At 39.5% G+C, this 22,155-nt stretch overlaps 2 protein-coding genes across 3 annotated transcripts in view; both read right to left on the bottom strand.

The window, feature by feature from the left end:
• Positions 1-7,703, bottom strand: part of wdr7 (WD repeat domain 7) — a 47,812-nt gene extending 40,109 nt beyond the window's left edge. For both annotated transcript variants that reach the window (XM_079581224.1, XM_079581225.1), the window contains exons 1-6: positions 7,533-7,703; positions 6,163-6,269; positions 5,967-6,045; positions 3,430-3,604; positions 3,173-3,249; positions 1,381-1,500 (exon numbers count right to left, since the gene is read on the bottom strand). In XM_079581224.1, the coding sequence (XP_079437350.1) occupies positions 1,381-1,500; positions 3,173-3,249; positions 3,430-3,604; positions 5,967-6,045; positions 6,163-6,269; positions 7,533-7,691 (717 nt within the window). In that variant the 5' untranslated portion in view covers positions 7,692-7,703. The remainder of the gene's footprint in view (positions 1-1,380; positions 1,501-3,172; positions 3,250-3,429; positions 3,605-5,966; positions 6,046-6,162; positions 6,270-7,532) is intronic.
• Positions 7,704-12,183: 4,480 nt separating this feature from the next.
• LOC306981562 (uncharacterized protein) overlaps positions 12,184-22,155 on the bottom strand; it is a 47,354-nt gene continuing 37,382 nt past the window's right edge. The window contains exons 8-17 of the mRNA XM_079581169.1: positions 21,414-21,518; positions 21,176-21,328; positions 20,120-20,287; positions 19,835-20,008; positions 18,877-18,966; positions 18,631-18,714; positions 18,419-18,537; positions 16,348-16,456; positions 14,850-15,013; positions 12,184-12,453 (exon numbers count right to left, since the gene is read on the bottom strand). Coding sequence (XP_079437295.1) covers positions 12,336-12,453; positions 14,850-15,013; positions 16,348-16,456; positions 18,419-18,537; positions 18,631-18,714; positions 18,877-18,966; positions 19,835-20,008; positions 20,120-20,287; positions 21,176-21,328; positions 21,414-21,518 — 1,284 coding nt within the window. The 3' untranslated portion in view covers positions 12,184-12,335. The remainder of the gene's footprint in view (positions 12,454-14,849; positions 15,014-16,347; positions 16,457-18,418; positions 18,538-18,630; positions 18,715-18,876; positions 18,967-19,834; positions 20,009-20,119; positions 20,288-21,175; positions 21,329-21,413; positions 21,519-22,155) is intronic.

Here is a 22,155-nt window from a genome sequence, read left to right as displayed (position 1 = left end):
GTTACAATCTTTACAAACAAATGTCCAGAAATATAACGCCGTGCATTCCTAAAATCATACTGGTGGAATTATTCTTGACAAAAAGCAAATTTCTGTCGACTCCAACTTTATGCAAATACAGAGCGACCACACATCACGAAGGAAGAAGAGCGAAGGAGAGTGAAATATAATAGAAGTAGTCGGTGGGTGTTTATACTATGGACTCTAGGTCCATAGTATAAAAAGACATATATATAGACAAGACTCACATTAGCAATACATACAAGATTATAAAAAGACAGCTAGGGATGTCACGGTTACCAGTGTAGCGGTAAACCCCGGTAAAAATGTTGACAATAATCATTACCGTCTTGTTTTTGAAAAAATATTTTACCGCGGTGGATTACCACGCCCGCGGTTTAGGCAAGATGAGCCTTATGCACTACAAAAAGTAAATATCAAGCATTGGCTTAAATGACTTGAATTGAGGAAATGTATCTTTGTTTTGAGCGGTTTTCACTCATTTAGACACTTTTCCTGATCGGACCAAGTTTGCTTTGCTTGTTTGAGGACATTTCAGACCAGTTCTAGGGTAAATCTCGCTTGAAATAAGAAAGTAAAATCACCAATGAGATAAGACCAATTTTCTTACCCCATTGGCAAAGAAAATGACCTGAAATAAGGACGAAACGTATCGAAACGAGTCAGAAACATCTCAGAACAAGTGAAATAATCTCGGACAAATGCCCAAGAACTTCTTAACTAGTCAAAACAACTAAAATTTGGATTATTATGCTCAATTCGAGACGTTTATACTGATCTAGTTAAATACTTTTTGCAGTGTGAGCCGCCGTCTCATCTGCTGAAGTTGCCGCGCAGGCGCCTCTGTAGCTACAACCAAAACTAAACTTTCTCCAAGCTGGAATCATGTCCGAGACGACAGCGCAGGATCTATCAGCCTCAGAGACCGAGCCTGAAGTCTGGACACATTTTGGGTATTTTAAGAAAGCCGAAGGACAGTTGATAGAGACAGTTTTCCTGTTTGTGGAACGTGCAGGAAAAAGTGTCTCTAAAAGCAGCAACACTTCGAACCTCTGACTCACCTGCGTGGCAAGTGAAGTGAAAGGAGTGAAGAAAACTGCATTGCTCACTCTTAAAACTCAACACCTTTGTAAAGCAACAGGGATCGACAGAAAGCCGCTGGGTTCTCCTCTGGTGTTGCTCAATGGAAGTCATTTTATTAATTGCCCAGCCCTTGGAGGAGACATACGATTCTGACGGATTTGCTCAAACAGAACCAGCATCCTTTTCCCATCGCTTCCTCTCACACTCACATTTCTTGGACTGGGTTACTCTGCACCATCTTCAAATGACAGTCAATGGCAGATTCCCCGTACTCACCCTCCAGTACTTGGAGCAGACCACCAGCAGGCTGTTCTGGGTGAAGTGGCAGAAGGAGATGCTCTGGCAGTTCTGACAGTGGATGGGCTTGGACTCCTCCTCGAACACCGGGTCCAGGTCCTGAACACAGACAGACGCTGAGAAATTATTGCAGATCAAAAACAAGATGAAATTGTATAGCTTTGCCGAGTTGATCACTTTGTAAATAAATGGCTGCATCCTCGAGGTAAGGGATACTGTAAAACTCAAGGGGTTCATTCGACAAATAAGCCTTCAGTAGATCACGTAGATAAAGATGTGAAAAAAATGCATTGCAAGTGTTCTGCCGTTTTATGTTTTCATATAAAATAAGGCATTTTGGGTATAAAAATTGCTTATATCAGCAACAAAATAAAAAATATGGATATATCCACGTTTACATGTATGGTTTTATTTTCAGAGGGGATTTTGTATCTTGTTTAGTTTTTAATAAGCTCATCTTAAGTGAAAAAATCTGTAAAAAAAACATGCTTAATATATATTAAAACAAATCTGGGGGATGTCGGAGTTACTTCCTGGATATCTCCAGCTCCTTCACGGCAAAACGTCATGAAATAAGCATTGTACGGGGCAAGTCTCGTCTTTCATAAACTCTGACATGAAAACTAAGATGTTAAGGGAGAAAACTAGCTTAAAAAACTCCACATTGACCACCGTGTGAAAAATCAATAACAGCATTTAATTTTCAGTAACAAACTCTAAAGAATGCCAGGCTTAAAGGGACTATACAGAGTTTAAAAATGTTAAAACTAAGTCTTTTCATCCCCCTACATGTCTTATGTGTAGAATGAATCAAAAAGGTGTTAATACGGGTCCGAAGTGCCGTCATGCACGACATTAAAGGGATATTTCAGGATTGTTGACATAGGGCCTCATTTCCTAGTTATCCAGAGTGTTGCTGATTTCTGGAGATATTTTTTTTTGTAATTCATGCAGTTCTTATGTTTTAAGAGTTTCGTGGCGCTAGGCTAGTGCAAGGCTAGTGCATGTCTATGGTATCAGCTAGCCTGCATTAAAAACAGTGTGACCCGCTCCACAGAGCACCTGAGGCAAATCACTTATAACACCAGACTAACCATATAAATGTCTGTGTCTATAGAATAATTTTAAACATTTTGCATTTAAAATAACTTATATTTGAGCAGCATCAGCTTCGTGGTTGTATAAGCTACACAGCGGTGGAGTGATCTGCTAGAAAATAGTCCCTCAAAGTGCGATCATTCATGTGATGCAGGGTCAGTTATATTCCAAAAATTATTCTATGGACACAGACATTTATATGGTTAGTCTGGTGTTATAAGTGATTTGCCTCAGGTGCTCTGTGGAGCGGGTCAGACTGGTTTTAATGCAGGCTAGCTGATACCATAGATATGCACTAGCCTTGCATTAGCCTAGCGCCACGAAACTCTTCAAACATTAGAACTGCATGAATTACAAAAAAAATATCTCCAGAAAACACCCTGGATGACTAGGAAATGAGGCCCTATGTCAAAAATCCTGAAATATCCCTTTAAGGTAAAGGCATACTTTAATGCCCCCGTAGGAAAATGTGTCCCCATAAAGGCATTTCTGTGATTTCTATGAAGAAAAACCAGCTGAAAATCTCAAAATCGACCACTGCAATCGACTCATTCAATATATTTTTCACCCCAACATATGTGACATTCAAAGCTTACCAGCCGCAGTGTTTTCTGGATGTCCCTGTATCGCACACAGACCTTGATAACAGTGAACAAAGCAAAAGCCAGCGTACCTGCATCCGGCTGACCTCGGCGGTGATGATCCACACTTTCAGAATCCCCGTCACAGACACGGCCACCACAGTGTCCTCTGTGGAAGACACACACTCGCGTTAAAAGGTGAAACAGGTCACTCTTTTCATGGAACCAATTCGAAAGGTGATCAATTGTGAAGAACCGTAAAAAACACACACGTCTAAGCGTAACAAATCAATCGAGACATCCCCAACTGCAAACTGCTACATTTATTTAGCTAAAGCCGTGGCCTGACCCTGCGTGCGGTGGGAGCGGATGATGCTCATGGCGCTGATCCAGTCGGGGCAGATCTTGGACACCAGGGAGTACAGCACCTCCAGGCTGGTGGCGTCCAGCACCAGCACCTCCGGATAGTGCCCGTTACACAGCAGCCGGCCCTCCCGCTGCGTGCCGATGGTGAACTGGTAGAACTGAAACACACGTGGATTTGGCCTTTTGAGACTCAGAACCTTCTCACTTTGGACATCCAAGTACTAAAATATTTAGTCTTAATTTTAGTCAAAGTGATATTTTTGACGACTAAAATTGGACTAAAAACTAAATTAAAAGTTTCTCATGAGACTAAAACTATGACTAAAATGTCCAGATATTTTAGTCGACTAAAATAAGACTAAATAAAAATGAAAAGGAGAGACTACACTGCAAAAAGTATATAACTAGATCAGTAAAAACATCTCAATTTGAGCACAATAATCCAAATTTTAGTTGTTTTGACTAGTTAAGAAGTTGTTGGGCATTTGTCCTGGATTATTTCACTTGTTCTGAGATGTTTCTGACTCGTTTCGATACATTTCGTTCTTATTTCAGGTCATTTTCTTTGCCAATGGGGAAAGAAAATTGGTCTTATCTCATTGGCAATTTTACTTTCTTATTTCAAGCGAGATTTACCCTAGAACTGGTCTGAAATGTCCTCAAACAAGCAAAGCAAACTTGGTCCAATCAGGAAAAGTGTCTAAATGAGTGAAAACCGCTCAAAACAAGAGACATTTCCTCAATTCAAGTCATTTAAGACGATGCTTGATATTTACTTTTTGTAGTGTAGGGCAGGGGTGCCCAAGCTTTTTGTGTCCGAGGGCCAAAATGAAAAAGTGCCAGTGGGTCGCGGGCCAAATACGGCGATGTCAAGCGTGAAACACATATAACTGCAAATAATAATAGTCACTTTGTTTATTTTTTTAGGTATATATTTGCATTTGAGTCTGCCTACGCAAATAACATGCTACATTAAAACAAATGCTAGCCATGGCAAAATCCTAGTTTTAGTTGAACAAAATTAACAATTGTAGCAACACAGTAGCCTACCTACAGCGACTTTACCTCATTCATTTGTTAACTCGAAGAAAATGCCACATTTGATCATTTAGAAAGTGTCAGTTTAGCATAAGTTCTTTTTTAAGTCAATTTTTAACATGTACCTTTGTTGAGGTCAACAATCAATACAATAAAAGTTGGAAAACTGTGAAAGTTGATGCTACAACGCTCTGTGATTGATAAACACCAAGACTCCACAACAGTGTTTCTTAAAGGAATAGGCCACCGTTTTTACATACTAAGATATGTTCTTACCTTACTTTAGACGTGTTAATATATCCCCGTCTGGTCTTTGTCCGTGCGCTCACACATACGCAGCCTCTCCCACATGTCACATAGCTCCGAAAAAGCTCACGATAGAAGCTACCAAGCTCTTCCACGTGTTCCCTATTTAAATAAAGTTACGTGAAGTGTTTTCATGCGAAGTATATTTACACAGAAATGTAACATGTCGATTTTATAAGCAGATAAAAAGGGGGACTATATTGTGAGGCGTAATGATACGAGGAGCACAGCGTCCGCATAGTAACTCCTAAAGACTTCCCCCGCTCACTTCCGTCAATAACCTTTAGGAGTTACTGCGCAGACGTTTTACTCCTCGTATCATTACGCCTCACAATATAGTTCCCCTTTTTATCTGCTTATAAAATCGACATGTTACATTTCTGTGTAAATATACTTCGCATGAAAACACTTCACGTAACTTTATTTAAATAGGGAACACGTGGAAGAGCTTGGTAGCTTCTATCGTGAGCTTTTTTGGAGCTATGTGACATGTGGGAGAGGCTGCGTATGTGCTCCGTTTGCCTGGCAGAGCGCACGGACAAAGACCAGACGGGGATATATTAACTCGGCTAAAGTGAGGTAAGAACATATTTTAGTATGTAAAAACGGTGGCCTATTCCTTTAACTTTGCGAAAGGAGTGAAACAGCGCCCCCAATTTGACGCTGGTGGTCAAAAAGTGTACTGCATCCATATTTACCATTGAGAATGAATAGGAGAGAGTTGGGCTCCGTCCGAAAGCGCTAAATTGGCAAGAGGTCTTATGCCAAGCCGGATGTGCGTCAGCGTCAGTCATTTTAAGTAACGTCCGAATTGGTCTGTCAGTTAGGAAGTAGTTAGGGAAAGAAGCCTCAATGCTAACTACCTTAGCCACTTTAGCATACCGGCGCTTAGGAGTTATGTGCCATCCCATAAACCACTGCGCCAAATCCCCCCACCCCCCTCGGCCCCACCCTCGAGTGATTCATGCGCAACCACTGTTGATTGACAGGGGCACATTTAATAATAAAAATAATGAAAAAAAATATAAGATTCTGCCCAAGCCAAACTTTATAAAAGTGACAAAATACATGTTGTCGTCACCACAGAAACATTTTATTTAATACAATAAAATGTGCTAAAGATCTCAACACTATATTTTCAGCTGCCATGTCTCGCCTGAAGAAGAAGAGTTTTACCTGGATGTCGGTGTGGGCACAGGCCAGTTTGGTGAACTCGATGCACCTTCCGTCATTCACATCCCACAGGCACATCTCCCTGCACATGACACACCACAGTAAACACAAAATCCACTTCAAACACAATGAAATCACTCGCTCAAGTTCGTGGTTAGTCGTCGGTGAGGTCCACGAAAGCAGAATGGCTTGGACTGACCCGTTCTCCGAGGCGCTCACGATGTACTGCTTATCTGTGCAGGCACTGGCTTTGGCTAAGCAGGTGATGGAGGACGTGTGTCCGAACAGCATGGCCCTGGGACACATCTGCACACAGGGGGACAGGGCGTGCTTTAGTGGAACAACTTCACATGCTTTACAGTTGAGTTCGGGATAAAATTATATAAATTCAGCGTAACCATGGAAATGTTTCTGGTGCAAGATAACGTTTTATACAGATTAACATGAGAGAGAAGCAGGAGAAAAAGTGGAGAAGAGAGCAGTGGAACAACTCCATTAGCTTGCAGGTCACTACTGGTTAATCAAGTATTTTGCATAGTGTAAACCAGGGGGAGGCAACGTCAGGCCCGGGGGCCAAATCCGGCCCTCCAGCACAGAGCCTCTGGCCCCCAATATGATTTTGAGAAATATAAGGGTTCAAATACCTGTTAAAGTACACTAAAAATGCGAGAAATTGTGTCTTTTTATGGTGTATTTTTAAAATGTCTTTGGAGAACATCCCACTTGGTCATATATATAATGTAAAACAGTGATTCTCAACTGGTGGGTCGGGGACTCAAAAGTGGGTCGCGAGCCTATAGGGAACTTTTTTTCAATTTTTCCATCTGAAACTACATGGAAACACACTGGAGTCTGTTCAAATTTGTATTATTGGGTTGTTTTGATCATAATTTCAGTCTTCAAAGCAAATCTATGGCTCGTTCAATAAAAACGTGCGGTAAATGCAATATTTTATACGATATATGACAAATTACAGTTTTATTTGGGTCGCAGCTTGTCATTAAGGTATTGGCGGGTCTCAAAGCCGGACCACTTTAGAACCACTGATGTAAAACATTGGCATTTGCAGAAAGTGGTTCTTAACTTTAGGCCCAAACCTAACCCTACAATAGTGAGGTTCGGCCCTTGGTGTTTTGGCTATGATGAAAATTGGCCCTTCATGATGCAAACTTGCCTACCCCTGGTGTAAACCATTAAGGTTTCGTTCCCCTAACCATGGTTGGGAGAGACGGAGGAGAGCCGTCTTGACTTAACCACTCACACTCACACTCACACCCGTCCGCCGGCTCATTCACGCTCACGTTCACACACACTGAGCTGTCCTAAACACACGCACATCCCACAATGGTAAACCTTAATGGAGACTTTGAAATGTAAAACATAGCATATGGCACACTACAGTGAGTTTGTTCTGCTTTTAGCTCATGTTAGTGTATGTTAGTTAGTGTTAGTGTATTTCAGAAGCATGCCGGTTCTCCATGGTAACAGAGAATTCGTAACTTTCCACCCCGAACTCCAGTCCTCAGTAAAGCCGCCATCTGTGCGAGGACACAGCGGCCCTGGTGGTACCTGCAGCTCGGGGGTCATGTCCCACAGGCAGATCTGTCCATCGTGGCAGCCCGTGATGACCGCGCTGCAGTCGTCCAGCACCAGGAGGCTGCTGATGCAGTGGGTGGGAGCCGTGCGCCCCCATAGCACGATGGGCAGGACAAGGTTGTTCCCCGACATCACCGCGACGAGCGAAGCTGGACAAAACACAAACTGCAGACTTAGCATAGCCAGAATATAATATACAACAGAAGACTTAGCATAGCCAGAATATAATATACAACCAACAGAAGACTTAGCATAGCCAGAATATAATATACAACAGAAGACTTAGCATAGCAGAATATAATAAACAACCAACTGCAGACTTAGCATAATTAGCTAGGAATATAATATACAACTAACAGAAGACTTAGCATAGCCAGAATATAATACAAAACTAACTAACAGAAGACTTAGCATAGCCAGAATATAATACAAAACTAACTAACAGAAGACTTAGCATAGCCAGAATGTAATATACAACTAATAGAAGACTTAGCATAGCCAGAATATAATACACAACCTGCTGACCTAGCATAGCATTAGCCAGAATATATTACACAACCAACAGAAGAATTAGCATAGCCAATATATAATATACAACTAACTGCAGCCTGGGCTTGACAAGAATATAATCGTATCATAGAGTGACAGGCTTCGGGTTCATCACGCACAGACAAACAGAGGTGATGATAGTGTCGCATCAGTGTTAGCTTCACTGCTATCACACCTAAAACACAGCCACGACAGTGATAATAAAAAAAGATCCTTACCGTGCACAGAGAATTACTGGAGCATGCTCTTCAACAGAACAGCGAGCAGAGACTGAATCGTGCAGAGACGGAGGTGGTTTTAGTCGAACCTGTGATTCTGACAGACCGAAAAGCAACACGGTCAGCTGATCTTACGCTTACGTCACTTCCGGTAAGGGAGGGGGGTCTTCTTCTTCTGCAGTTTTAAGCGGACTTACACCCGTATAGTAGGGTCTGCCCCCTGCTGTTATAATTCTGTACTTCAGTCGGTTGGTGTGGAGAAGGAAAATACGATAGTGATTAATTTCACTATTCGACAGGGGCGGTCCAGTCCCGCCTCAACCGAGCTTTACCCAAATCTAAAAGCTAAAAAGAAAAGCATCAAAATAGCGAGAAAAAGAGGATGAAAAGTCAAGAAAAACATGAGAAAAACACGGACAAAAAAAACTCTACAAAAACGTGAGAAAAACACAACAAAAAAATGATAGAAAAAATAGTTTAAAAATGTGGCGACGTGACGAAAAGTTTCCGTCACTGTTGTAAGTCTTAGCTTTCAAATGAGGCGTTACATTGTTGATCTCCAGTCGAGAAGTTTTTAGATTTGGGTAAAGCCCAGTATAAAAAAAACATGAATCTAAAAGGAATTCCGTGGAGCATGGTGTGCCACAAGGTTACATTTTGGGTCCATTATTATTTATTATTCATATTAATGATTTTGCTTCTGTTTCTACGACCACCTTTCCAGTTCTTTTTGCTGATGATACCGATCAAAAAAATAATAATAAAAAGCCGAACTAGGGAAAATGCACTCGTTAATGTTAAGGCGGGTGGTTTGAGGTTAAAATATGTATTTGTGTAAGTGCACAATTACGCAAATTTGGGCCAGGCTGGTCAGAGTCCAGGGCTGTTTTTTCAGTAACAGTCCGCTCCTGCTATTCGAGCATGTAAAGCAACACCAAATGGAATAAGAAAATATTAAAATCTATCAAGTCAATAATCAAACGCAAAAAATCCAGAAAAACATGTGAATGCGAGGGCAGACATCTCGTTTTTTAATTTTTGAAAGTAAAAGTGTTGGGGATATTTATTACTGTACTCGACAGATGCCATTCATGAAACTAAAGGATTGCTATTATTAAATGAATATGTTCAAACAAATGGAGGTGCTCGTCATATAATTACAATGTCATGAAAATGTACTATATGATGTAGACTCATTACATGCAAAGTGACATATGTCAAGCCTTTTTTGGGGGGTGATTATGGCTTACAGTCCATTTTCACAATATTTATATATAATTTTATGAGTTTTTAATTTAGGGTTTTACAAGCTGAGCCATAATCATAATAATCAAAATGATAACAAATAAAGGCTATACATATCTCACTTTGCATGTAATGAGTCTATATCATATATTACATTTTCATGATATTGTAATTATATGACGAGCACCTGTATTTGTTTGAAAATATTCTTTTAAAGCAGTACTAAGTAACGTGTTTACCTTAATAAATCCTCCCCGTAGTCCCTGTGCGGGTAATACAAGTGTTTATGGGATGATTGGAGGGTCTTTCATCTCCCCCTGGTGTCTCTGGACAGAAAACCATGTTTGCAACTTGACTGCCACCGGTCCGGAGAAAGCAATACACACTAATGAAATCACGAAGAAGCTAACATGCTAACGGGCAAAGCTAACTGCGGGCTAACGTCACTTTAAACAGTATTTACAGCCAAGTTTGAGTGAAAAAAAATATTTCCGTTGTATAATTGGATGCACAGTAACCCTCTCTCCCTTCGCCTTTCCTGTAGTATTTACTCTCCAAGACAATAAGTTAAAAAATCGTAACTTGCTACTACACCTGCAGTTGCGCTTATGGCCTCTAGGGGGAAGAGTTACCTCGTACTGCTTTAATAATAGCAATTGATCCAATTCTTTTTTTTTATTTTTTTTATTATTCATTCAACATAAAAGCACAAGATACACTAAATTTGATCCAATTCTTTAGTTAGTTTAGTTAGTTAGTTTCACAGTTTAAGTTGAAAAACAGAAGCAAATTAACTTTTTTAATGATATTCTAATTATAAGATGAACACTTGTATATCCAAAAATCTCATCCAACCTGTTAAAACCGATTGCTACTTCACGCTATAATTATTCCTTAATAAACTTGAGAAGGGCGTGGCTGTGGCTGGTTAGTGTGAAGCTCTGCATCTTTAATAAAGTTAAAGACATTTCCCACAAAATCTTACTCAACATTAAGAAGAACACTAGAAAGATTCAAATTAGATTTACTAGATTATGAATATGATTTCTGTCAAACACAACAAGGGACAACACACCTGTTCTGTTGTTGCAACAAAAACCATGGTCTCAAATTGAGTGTTTCTTTCCTGATTTATTTTAGTTTTGTTGTCATTTTTGTTTCTGTACTGTTTCCCCTGGCCTGTTCATCTTTTTGTATGTGTATAAGTATACTCAGTGTGATTAATATGGCACTTTTATTAATGATGCTTTAATGATGCTTTTTCAAGTTGTGTTCCATTAAAAAAATGGGGGGGGAAGTACCAAATTCAAAGTCTAGATAGAACATTTCAACTGTTGCCGTGGCAAAAAAACAGTAACATACAGTATAGATATTGACGGCATCTTGTCATAGAAGGGGGCGTGGCCTCGCCAAGGGGGAAAACAGAATATTTTGGGAAACACAATCTTTTACTCTTTTTAGACTTTTTCTGGTGAAATATGAACTTATTTATCACATACATATAAAGTCAAGTCTAAATCGGGCCCATATGGATATTTTCTCACAGCAGATTGTTCAGTAGAAGCGAAAAAAACTGCAGTTCTAGCTAGCTCTAGCTAACCGTTAGCATTAGTCCGATGCTAACATGAAGCATCATGTTAGCATTCTTCGTTTTTTAGGTATTTATGGGCTGTGGAACCACTTTGCTCCTCTCCATGTCTTTGGATCATTATTTAGTAGAAACTATATTCATAATTCAGCATTTGTTAACCTCTTAACTCCCGCCTGAACCGAGAGGATCTTTTTCCTCATGTCATCAGATTTTTTTTTCCTTCATTTTTTTGTTGGCTATTCAACAATTTTTTGTAACTTTTTTAAAAATAATTTTTGTCATTTGTCATTTTTTTGGTCACATTTTGGTCACATTTTTATCACATTTTTATCACATTTTTGTCACATTTTTGTAATTTTTTTTGTCGCATTTTATGAAATATTTGTTATTTTTTGTCCATTTTTTGTGACATTTTTGCCACTTTTTCATCAATTTTCCGTCAGTGTTTTCTTGCTTTTTTTGTCACATTTCCATCATTGTTTTCGTCTCAGTTCTGTCACTATTTTCACACCTTTTCTCCGGAAGCTTTTGGATTGGGGTAAAGCCAAACTGGAGAAAATGTGCTCGGTTCAGGTGGGAGGTAAGGGGTTAAAGTAGTTTTTGAATAATTAGAGAAAGCTAACATTTTTTCAATATTGTTTTCCCCCTTAACTGTTTTCAAACATGACCATATATGGGCGATTCCAGAGATGCCGTCTGTATCTATAACTTCTGATGTTTTGAATATTTCTTTCTGTATATCAGCTCATAAAACCTAGAGTGTCATTAATCAAGGTAGGGGCTAAGTAGCGGGTTTCCAAACAGGTGGCGATAACGCCAAAAATATTGTCTTTATTCAAAGCTTTGCAGGTGAGGATTCTTTGTCCCTCTGCACTTCCCCGACATGTGAACAAACAAAATGAACAATCACATTCTTATAAATACTCTTTATTGTGCTGAGACAATATTCCGACTGATACAGTATATACAAAATGTGCATTGATCCATCCGCGGTTTAATTTTGTTCTCAAAAAATATCCGGTCCGACATTTTGACTCTTTATCTCTGTTAAATTTCACACACATAAAAAAAAAAAGACAAGACAGTCCCAACCCAAGTCCATATTGCTCATTTGTGGTAATAGATCAAAGTGACTAGCTGTGAATATGTATATATTTACACGTGTGTGTGTGCTTAGACTTTGGTGACAGTTTGGTTTTCCGTTTTCTCTTCCTCGTCCTCCTCGTCGTCGATGCTCAGGTCCACTCGGAGGTTGTCCAGCGTCTGGCGAATGCTCAGGGTCTCCTTTCGCCTAAAAAAACGATACAGACAAGAGACAAGCAATTCCCATTATATTTCAACGTTTATTTTGTCAATGTACACATCCTTTTTGCAATATTGAGGTTCGGTTCCCCTAGTGCCCATAAGCGCCACTGCAGGTGTCGTAGCATGTTGCGTTTTTTACTTATTTATTGTCCGTGAGAGTAAATACTACGCTGACAGAAAAGACAAAGGGACAGAGGGATATTGCTCATCCAATTACACAATGGAGATCATATTTTTCACTCAAACTTGGCTGTAAATACTGTTTATGTGGCGCTAGGCCGCAGTTAGCTTCGCCCATTAGCCTGTTAGCTTCCATTAGTGTGTATTGGGGCCTAGGCAGTGAAGTTGCAATTGTGTTTTTTCTGGCCAGAGACACCAGGGGGAGATGAAAGACCCTCCAATCATCCCATAAACACTTATACTACCTAGAGGGACTACGGTAAGGATTTATTAAGGTAAACAACCCTTTCTTGTTTTGGGCCCTTTTCCCCACAATGCTATGTGTTTATTTGGGTTTAACTCAGCCTCTACAAGGGGTAGATGGCTAATCTTGGTACCAAAATAAAGTTTAAAAAATCAATATAATGTGTGCTCCCTGTAGTCAACAAAATACCAGTAGGTCAAAACACAAAAGTTATACATGCTTTATTAAAAAAAAAAAGTCCAAGCGGAATCTAACTGTGCCAAATTGTGCCAAATTTAAAAAAAATGTATATATATTTTTTTTCTTATTTGCAGAAAATAAATATTTTAGCCATAGGGACATATCGGGTCACAAAATTGTATTCCCTGTCTAAAAATTAACAGCATTTTTTTCAAAAACATTTCACAATAGCATTTATTTGTCAATGACCAAAATATGTACAACGAATTATGACGAATTGACATATTGTGGCTGTTTGAGCTAGGATCTGTTGATTTGAAATTGGAGGGGATGAATTTGTTGCTGAGAGTCCACTGAACACGGAGAGGTGAAAAATATGACTGACAGTATTTGTATGCGAAAGTTATGGTCCCGGAGATGCAGACACAAGGGGGGCGGAGCCAAATATGGCTCTTTAGAGCTTAAAGGGCCTATCTCACTGGCGTGGAAACTACTTGGAGACTACTTGTAGTCGAGTTCCTGTTGGCCACGGAGATGTGTCACAGATGTGAGGGAGATAAGGGGAGTCTCCAGGTAGTGTTGGTGAAAACAAACAGGTTCAATTTTATTTGGCGATGAAATCTGATTAACCTCTTAAGTCGGATCCCATTTTCTCCAGTTTGGCTTTACCCTAATCAAAAAGATTCTTGGGGAAAAAGCACCAAAAATGTGACAAAAATGTGACAAAAATGCGACAAAAATGTGACAAAAATGTGACAAAAATGTGACAAAAAAGTGACAAAAATGTGACAAAAATGTGACAAAAATGTGACAAAAATGTGACAAAAATTCAACAAAAATGTGACCAAAATGCGACAAAAATGTGACAAAAATGTGACAAAAATGTGACAAAAATGTGACAAAAATGTGACAAAAATGTGACAAAAATGCAACAAAAATGTGATAAAAATGTGATAAAAATGTGACCAAAATGTGACCAAAATGCGACAAAAATGTGACAAAAATGCGACAAAAATGTGACAAAAATGTGACCAAAATGCGACAAAAATGCAACAAAAATGTGACAAAAATGTGACAAAAATGTGACAAAAATGTGACAAAAATGTGACCAAAATGTGACCAAAATGCGACAAAAATGCGACAAAAATGTGACAAAAATGTGACAAAAATGTGACAAAAATTCAACAAAAATGTGACAAAAATGCGACAAAAATGTGACAAAAATGCGACAAAAATGTGACAAAACTGTGACAAAAATGCGACAAAATTGTGACAAAAATTCAACAAAAATGTGACAAAAATTCAACAAAAATGTGACAAAAATTCAACAAAAATGTGACAAAAATTCAACAAAAATGTCACGAAAAAAAAAAAAAGGAAAAGAAAAAAAATACACAAAAAAGGTGACACAACACAGCAACAACGCGAGGAAAAAGGTCAGTTTTGTGAGTCTTAGCTTTCACATGAGGTGTTACACAGCCAAAAGAGGACAGAATGCATTTGGTTTAGGCGGGTGGTAAGAGGTTAATGAATAGAGCCAGGTTTAAATGTATGGTTTTATCTTGTTGACATATTAAGGGCCTATCTCACTCAGGCTTGGAGACTACATGGAGAAATGGTTCACAGATGTCCCCTGGAGAAAAAGTCTCCATGTGGTCTCTGCATGGTCTCCACATGCTCTCCAAGAGGTCCACAAGGTCTCAATACATTCAAGCATTCAAGCATTCTCCTTCCATGTCTTGCCTTTAAATATACACAGTATTTAAACGTGTTCGTACTTGGCCTGTAGCTGTTGGTCGACGAGTTGTCTCTGTAGGCGCTCTCGGCCCTCGCGTTCCTCTGCCAGCTCCCGCTGAGCGAAGCGGCACTGGGCTTCCTTTCTGCTCGCCTCCTCTTCGGCCTCGTTGAGCTGTCTCTTCAGAGTCCGCATCCTCTGGGTCATCTGCGCCAAATTAAAGAAAGAGTTCACTTAAGAATAGGCCAATGTTCTATATCTGAACAATTAGGGAAATGTTTTCTCTTCATAATCAGGGTTTCCGCAGGGCATTAAAAGTCATTCAATTAATTGTGCAAAAATTAAGTCCTTAAATGCCATTAAAAATTGACAAAACTGGCGCTAGATCAACATTTATTGGAAAATAACGACACTGCTCGACTGTTTTTACTGCACATGTTCATCGAAAACACAATCATGATGGTTCCAAACAAAATCGCCCATATATGGTCATTTTTTAAAACAGTTAAGGGGGAAAACAATTTTGATAAAATCTAAACTTTCTCTAATTATTCAAAAACTACTTTAACAAATACTGAATTATGAACATAGTTTCTACTAAATATTGATACAAAGACATGGGGAGGAGCAAAGTGGTTCAACAGCCCATAAATACATAAATAACGGAGAATGCTAACTTGATGCTACATGTTAGCATCGGGCTAATGCTAACGCTAGCTACAACTGCCGTTTTTTCACTTCTACTGAACAATCTGCTGTGAGAAAATATCCAAATGGGCCCGATTTAGACTTGACTTTATTTATGTAATAAATAAGTTCATATTTCACCAGAAAATGTCTAAAAAGAGTAAAAAATTGTGTTTCTCTAAAGATTCTATTTTCCCCCTCGGCGAAGCCACGCCCCCTTCTATGACGAGATGCCGTCTGTATCTATGTCAATAGATACAGACAAAGACAAAGTCAAGTGTAAATCGGGCCCATATGGATATTTTCTCACAGCAGATTGTTCAGAAGAAGTGAAAAAACGGCAGTTGTAGCTAGCGCTAGCTAACCGTTAGCATTAGCCCAGTGCTAACATGTAGCATCATGTTAGCATTCTCCGTTTTTTATGTATTTATGGTCTGTTGAACCACTTTACTCCTCTCCATGTCTTTGTATCATTATTTAGTAGAAACTATGTTCATAATTCAGCATTTGTTCAAGTCTCCAAATTGTTTTCCCCCTTAACTGTTTTCAAACATGACCATATATGGGCGATTCCAGAGATGCCGTCTGTATCTATGGTGAGTCAAGCTGAACTTTACCTCTATCTATGTCACTTCCTGTACTGTTTGCAAATCTCTGGGGCTTCTGTGATGCTTCCGGACCAATTTTATTTGAGTTTTAGTCGGGTTTCTAGAAGGTTTTCTGGATGTAATGTAATGTAACACTGGACACAGATTCGTCAGCAGTGAAAATCTACCGGAAACCTTCAAAACAATTGGTCCTGGAGCATCGTCGAAGCCACCGGGATGGAAAGTAAAGGCGATCCAGCTCCTTACCAGCTCCTTCTGCTCGTTGGAGATGCGGTGCTCCTCCTCCAGCTGGTCCGTCAGCTCGCTGATCTTTCTCTCCAGTTTGCTGACGTTGTTGGTCAGGATGGCCTTATTCCTGCCCCAAAAACATGAACAGTTCAGTTTTCAGTTCAGTTCAGTTTAGTTTTCAGTTTAGTTTAATTCAGTTTAGTTTAATTCAGTTTAGTTTAATTCAGTTTAGTTTAATTCAGTTTAGTTTAATTCAGTTTAGTTTAATTCAGTTCTCAGTTCAGTTCTCAGTTCAGTTCTCAGTTCAGTTCAGTTCAGTTTTCAGTTCAGTTCAGTTTAGTTTAGTTCAGTTCAGTTCAGTTTTCAGTTCAGAAAATTGCTTGAATTGAAGTTCTATGTTGAATTTGAGTCGGTTTGAACTAATCCAAGATACAAATGCTAAAGTGCCAATGGAACAAGAATAAAACCCACTTGAAATCAGACAAAACTATCTGAATCAAGAGAATAACGACTACTAGAGGTTTTATCTTATCTCAGGCCAGACCAAATCCACAACAAACCTTTGATTTAATCGGTTAATTCAAGTAGATTTATGTCATTTCTTCCTTAAAACGATTATTATTTTCCCAGTGCACTTCCTTCAAATGCCAGTGTTGTACATAATATATGACCTCATTGGGTGCATTCAGGGGCGGACTGGGACTGAAAAACAGCCCTGGACTCTGACCAGCCTGGCCCAAATTAGCGTAATTGTGACACTTCCACAAATACATATTTTAACCTTTTAACCCCGCCTTAACATTAGCGAGTGCATTTTCCCCAGTTCGGCTTTTTATTATTATTTTTTTGACTGGTTTCATCAGCAAAAAGAACTGAAAGGTGGTCGTAGAAACAGAAGCAAAATCATTAATATAAATGATAAATAATAGCGGTCCCAAAATTGAACCTTGTGGTGCACCATACTCCACGGAATTCCTTTTAGATTCATGTTTTTTTTTAACTGGGCTTTACCCAAATCTAAAAGCTCCTCGACTGCAGATCAACAATGCAACGCCTCATTTGAAAGCTAAGACCTACAAAAGTGACGGAAACTTTTCGTCGCATCGCCACATTTTTGTTGTTTTTTAAAAAATCATTTTTTTCTATCATTTTTGTTGTGTTTTTTTGTCCGGGTTTTTCTCATGTTTTCATCCTCTTTTTCTCGCTATTTTGATGCTTTTCTTTGTAGCTTTTAGATTTGGGTAAAGCTCGGGTGAGGCGGGACCGGTGGCCCTTGAGCCGGTGGCCCTTCTGTGCTCTTCCAGAACGGACATATGGCCAGTCCACCCCTGGGTGTATTGACAGTATTTCTACCTTTTTCCTCCCATTTAACTCTAATAATGTTAAAAGTACTCTCTGATTTGTGTAAAAATGTGTCTCAAAATCATCTTGAGGGCCAGAGGTGCTGTCCCCTGGTTTAGGAGTTTGGGAGGCTGTGCTTTATGGATGATTTTATCCCTTTTTGAACGACATGAATTATGGAATAAAGAATCAATCTTTTGCACGTCATGCCCAGTGTTAATTTCGTCGACTAAAATATTTAGTCTTAATTTTAGTCAAAGTGATATTTTTGACGACTAAAATTGGACAAAAACTGAATTAAAAGTTTCTCATGAGACTAAAACTATGACTAAAATAAGACTAAATAAAAATGAAAAGGAGAGACTAAAATCATCCAAACTTGTATTGAGCGTCTGAAAGAGCCTCAGATCATTAAAAATCACTGTCAAATGATCAGCTCTGAGCTTTGTTCATGAGGAGCAGCTCCATGAAGCAGAGGAACAAGATTAAACATGATTATTATGAATATTATCAATATAAGTCGACTAAATTCGTCTTAAATTTAAAACTAGACTAAAATTGAAAAGATTTTTCCGACTAAATCTCGACTAAAATTAAATTACATTTTGGTCAAAAGACTGAGACTAAAACTAAATTAAAATATGTTGTCAAAATTAACACTGGTCATGCCTGCCTACCAAGGAAACATCTCACTAACGCAGTATTAAACTAATATAACAGGTAATAATACGATATTAGAGTCACTGACCGCTCTTCTGTTCTCAGGTTGTTCTCCAGCTCCTTCATTCTAGACTCGGTTTTGGAGATGAGATCCTCCTGCACCCTGGAGCTCTGCAGCTCGTCCACCTCCAGTTTCAGCTCCCGAAGCTGTAACCCAACAGTATTTTGATTTTAGTGGATATATTTGGTAATACTCTCAAACACATTCTTCCCCATGGGCACCAGCTATGTGGCACTAACCTGTCTCTCCAGCGAGTCCTTGTCCATTTCCAGGATTTCATTCAGATCTTTCTGCTGAATGACCTTGATCTGGAGTTGTTCCATCTGAAACAAGAGTGTTCAGTCAGTATGAGCTGTATGAGCTTGTTGGCCTGATCAGAGCGTAGGAGTTTCTTGGTCACATTTGCAGCCAGTAACTCTAGATATGAAACAAATAGAAGTGCTTCATCTGTTGCTGTGATCGATCTGATGTGTGTTTCCACTTGCCTGTTCAATGGCTCTCTTTTGCTTGGAAGCCCACCGCTGCTCACTGTCATGCAGGTCCTCCAGATCCGTCTCCAGATCAATGATCCTCTCCTGAAAACGCAAAACAAAACCATCGGTGTGTGGTTCACAGCAGTGACGTCCGATCATGATGAAAAAAACAAACAAACTGGTAAATACTAACTCTCTTCCATTCATTCTCAGTGGTAAATATGGATGCAGTACACTTTTTGACCACAGGCGTCAAATTGGGGGCGCTGTTTCACTCCTTTCGCAAAGTTAAGAAACACTGTTGTCTTGGTATTTGTCAATCACAGAGCGTTGTAGCAGCAACTTTCACAGTTTTCCAACTTTTATTGCAAAGGTTGTTGACATTAACGACAGCATATGTTAAAAATTGACTTATAAAAGAAAATTGATGCTGAACTGACACTTTCAAAATAATCTAATGCGGCATTTTCTTTGAGTGAACGAATAAATTGCTACAATTGTTGATTTTGTTCTACTAAAACTAGGCTTTTGCCATAGTTACAATTCGTTTTAATATTGCACGTTATTTGCATAGATAGAATTAAATGCAAATGTAGGCTATCGAAAACATCAAACACAGCTTGACATCGCCGTGTTTGGCCCGCAACTCACAGGTACTTCGAATTTTTGCCCTCGGAGACAAAAAGTTTGGGCTCCCCTGCTATAAAACATGTGCCTGAACACATAACAGTAAAGCTACATGTTAGAAATAGAACTAAACATTGGACTTTTTGGACGTGGTGGTCTTTGGTCTTGATTGTAATAAAGATAAATATTGTTCTTCGCTGAGTACTGCTATGTTTAGTTTTGTCTGTGTTTCTAGATATTGGTTTCACTTTTTATTGTTTTCCTTGGTGTTTCTCGGATCTTATGAAGCCAGATTCTTTCTTCTTTGAATCGTTTTGGGGAAAGGTTGAGTCAAAGCCCTCACCTGTGCCACTTTGAACTGCTTGCTGAGCTCGTCCCGGCTCTGGTTGCTGGTGTACAGCTCCATGCGGAGGTCGTCCAGGCTGCGCTCGGCCTGTTTGCACTGCAGCTGGAGCCTCTCTCGCAGCTGGATCTCCTCCTCCAGAGAGCGCTCCTTATCCACCAGCTTCCCCGACACCTGACACACACAGAGAGGGGAGTACTCAGTGAGCAATTATCCAACTTTCTCAAGGGTAACTGCCCGACACCCCTGTGCTGGTTTGAAGAATGAACAGTTTTTGGGACCTACCTCTCCTTGCAGCCTGGTGACCAGGATCTGCAGCTTGTCGATCTCCTGCTCCTTGGCCAGCAGTCCCTCCTCCAGCTCGTCCACTCGTAGCTGAGTGTCTTCTCTGAGCTTCACCTGGAGGTTCCTCTCTGAGCTGGCCTGCGCCGCCACCTGCAGGGCCTCGGTCAACTGGAACACAGGGCAGTTCAGTTCAGTTCAGTTTTCAGTTCAGTTTTCAGTTCAGTTCGGTTTTCAGTTCAGTTTTCAGTTCAGTTCAGTTTTCAGTTCAGTTTTCAGTTCAGTTCAGTTTTCAGTTCAGTTCGGTTTTCAGTTCAGTTTTCAGTTCAGTTCAGTTTTCAGTTCAGTTTTCAGTTTTCAGTTTAGTTTTCAGTTTTCAGTTTAGTTTTCAGTTTTCAGTTTTGTTTTCAGTTTTCTTATCAGTTTAGTTTTCTTTTCAGTTCAGTTTTCAGTTCAGTTCGGTTTTCAGTTCGGTTTTCAGTTTAGTTTTCAGTTTTCAGTTTAGTTTTCAGTTTTCAGTTTAGTTTTCAGTTTTCAGTTTAGTTTTCAGTTTAGTTTTCAGTTTTCTGTTCAGTTTTCTGTTCAGTTTTCTGTTCAGTTTTCTTTTCAGTTTTCTTTTCAGTTTAGTTTTCAGTTTAGTTTTCAGTTTAGTTTTCAGTTTAGTTTTCAGTTTTCTGTTCAGTTTTCTGTTCAGTTTTCTTTTCAGTTCAGTTTTCTGTTCAGTTTTCTGTTCAGTTTTCAGTTCAGTTTTCAGTTCAGTTTTCAGTTCAGTTTTCAGTTCAGTTTTCAGTTCAGTTTTCAGTTCAGTTCAGTTTAGTTCATTTCTCAGTTCAGTTCAGTTCAATTCAGTTAATTTAAGTTCAGTTCATTTCAGTTCAGTTCATACAAAGCCAGATTCCGTAATTGTATCTATTTCTATTTGGGTAAAGTGGCAGATATGTTTGCTCATTGTTATCTTAAAATGAACTGATCGTTGAACATTGAGAACTAAGAAAAACAGGTATAAATGCACTAATAGGTATTGTGGCCTCATATTGCTTGAATGGCCTGCGCTTGTACCTCGCTCTCCAGTCGAATCACTGCGTTGCTCAGCTCGGACGTCTTCTTGTCCTTCGAGTCTCGGTCCAGTTCGAACTCTTCCACTTGTCTCTCCGCATGCCACAGCTTCTCGGCCAGAGTCTGGGCGTGCAGCGTCTGCTTCTCCAGGTTGTCCTGCGGAGTCACAGCAACAACATCGAACGTGAAACAACAGTGGAAACGTTAAAGTAATTTAAACCAGTGCGTGTCAGTGAATCACCTCTGTGTCTTGGATCTGGTTTTTCAGAGACTGCTGGAGGAAATTGAAGGCGTATTCCTGGTTGTTGGCCTCCACCATGACCTCTCGAGCTTGTTTCACCTCAATCTGGAAAATAAACAAACTGACCTTCATATGTGCTGGAAGAGGTGACTTTGAATCAGACAGTTTTTGTTTTTCATGTTAATTGTCCCAGGAATTACAGAGAAATTAGCAACAAGCTAACACTAGAAATAGTTAGATTTTTAGTTGCTCCGCCTCAATTTAAATGTATGTAATCTATGTTGTGATGTCACGTGAACACAACCTATAGATCACACAATGCATCAGAAAAGGGGGCGTGTCCTAGTCCAGGGGTGAGAAAACAACTCATAGGTATCAGGGGCGGACTGGCCATATGTCCATTCTGGAAGAGCACAGAAGGGCCACCGGCTCGAGGGCCACCAGTCCCGCCTCAACCGAGCTTTACCCAAATCTAAAAGCTAAAAAGAAAAGCATCAAAATAGCGAGAAAAAGAGGAGGAAAACGTGAGAAAAACACGGACAAAAAAACACAACAAAAAATGTGGCGACGTGACGAAAAGTTTCCATCACTTTTGTAGGTCTTAGCTTTCAAATGATGTTGATCTCCAGTCGGGAAGCTTTTAGATTTGGGTAAAGCCCAGAATAAAAAAACATGAATCTAAAAGGTGGAGTATGGTGTGCCACAAGGTTCAATTTTGGGACCAATATTATTTATTATTTAT

Source organism: Gobius niger (genome assembly GCF_951799975.1).
Source record: "Gobius niger genome assembly, chromosome: 22".
Classification (NCBI taxonomy): Eukaryota; Metazoa; Chordata; class Actinopteri; order Gobiiformes; family Gobiidae; genus Gobius; species Gobius niger.
This window is presented reverse-complemented; position numbering and strand designations above follow the sequence as displayed.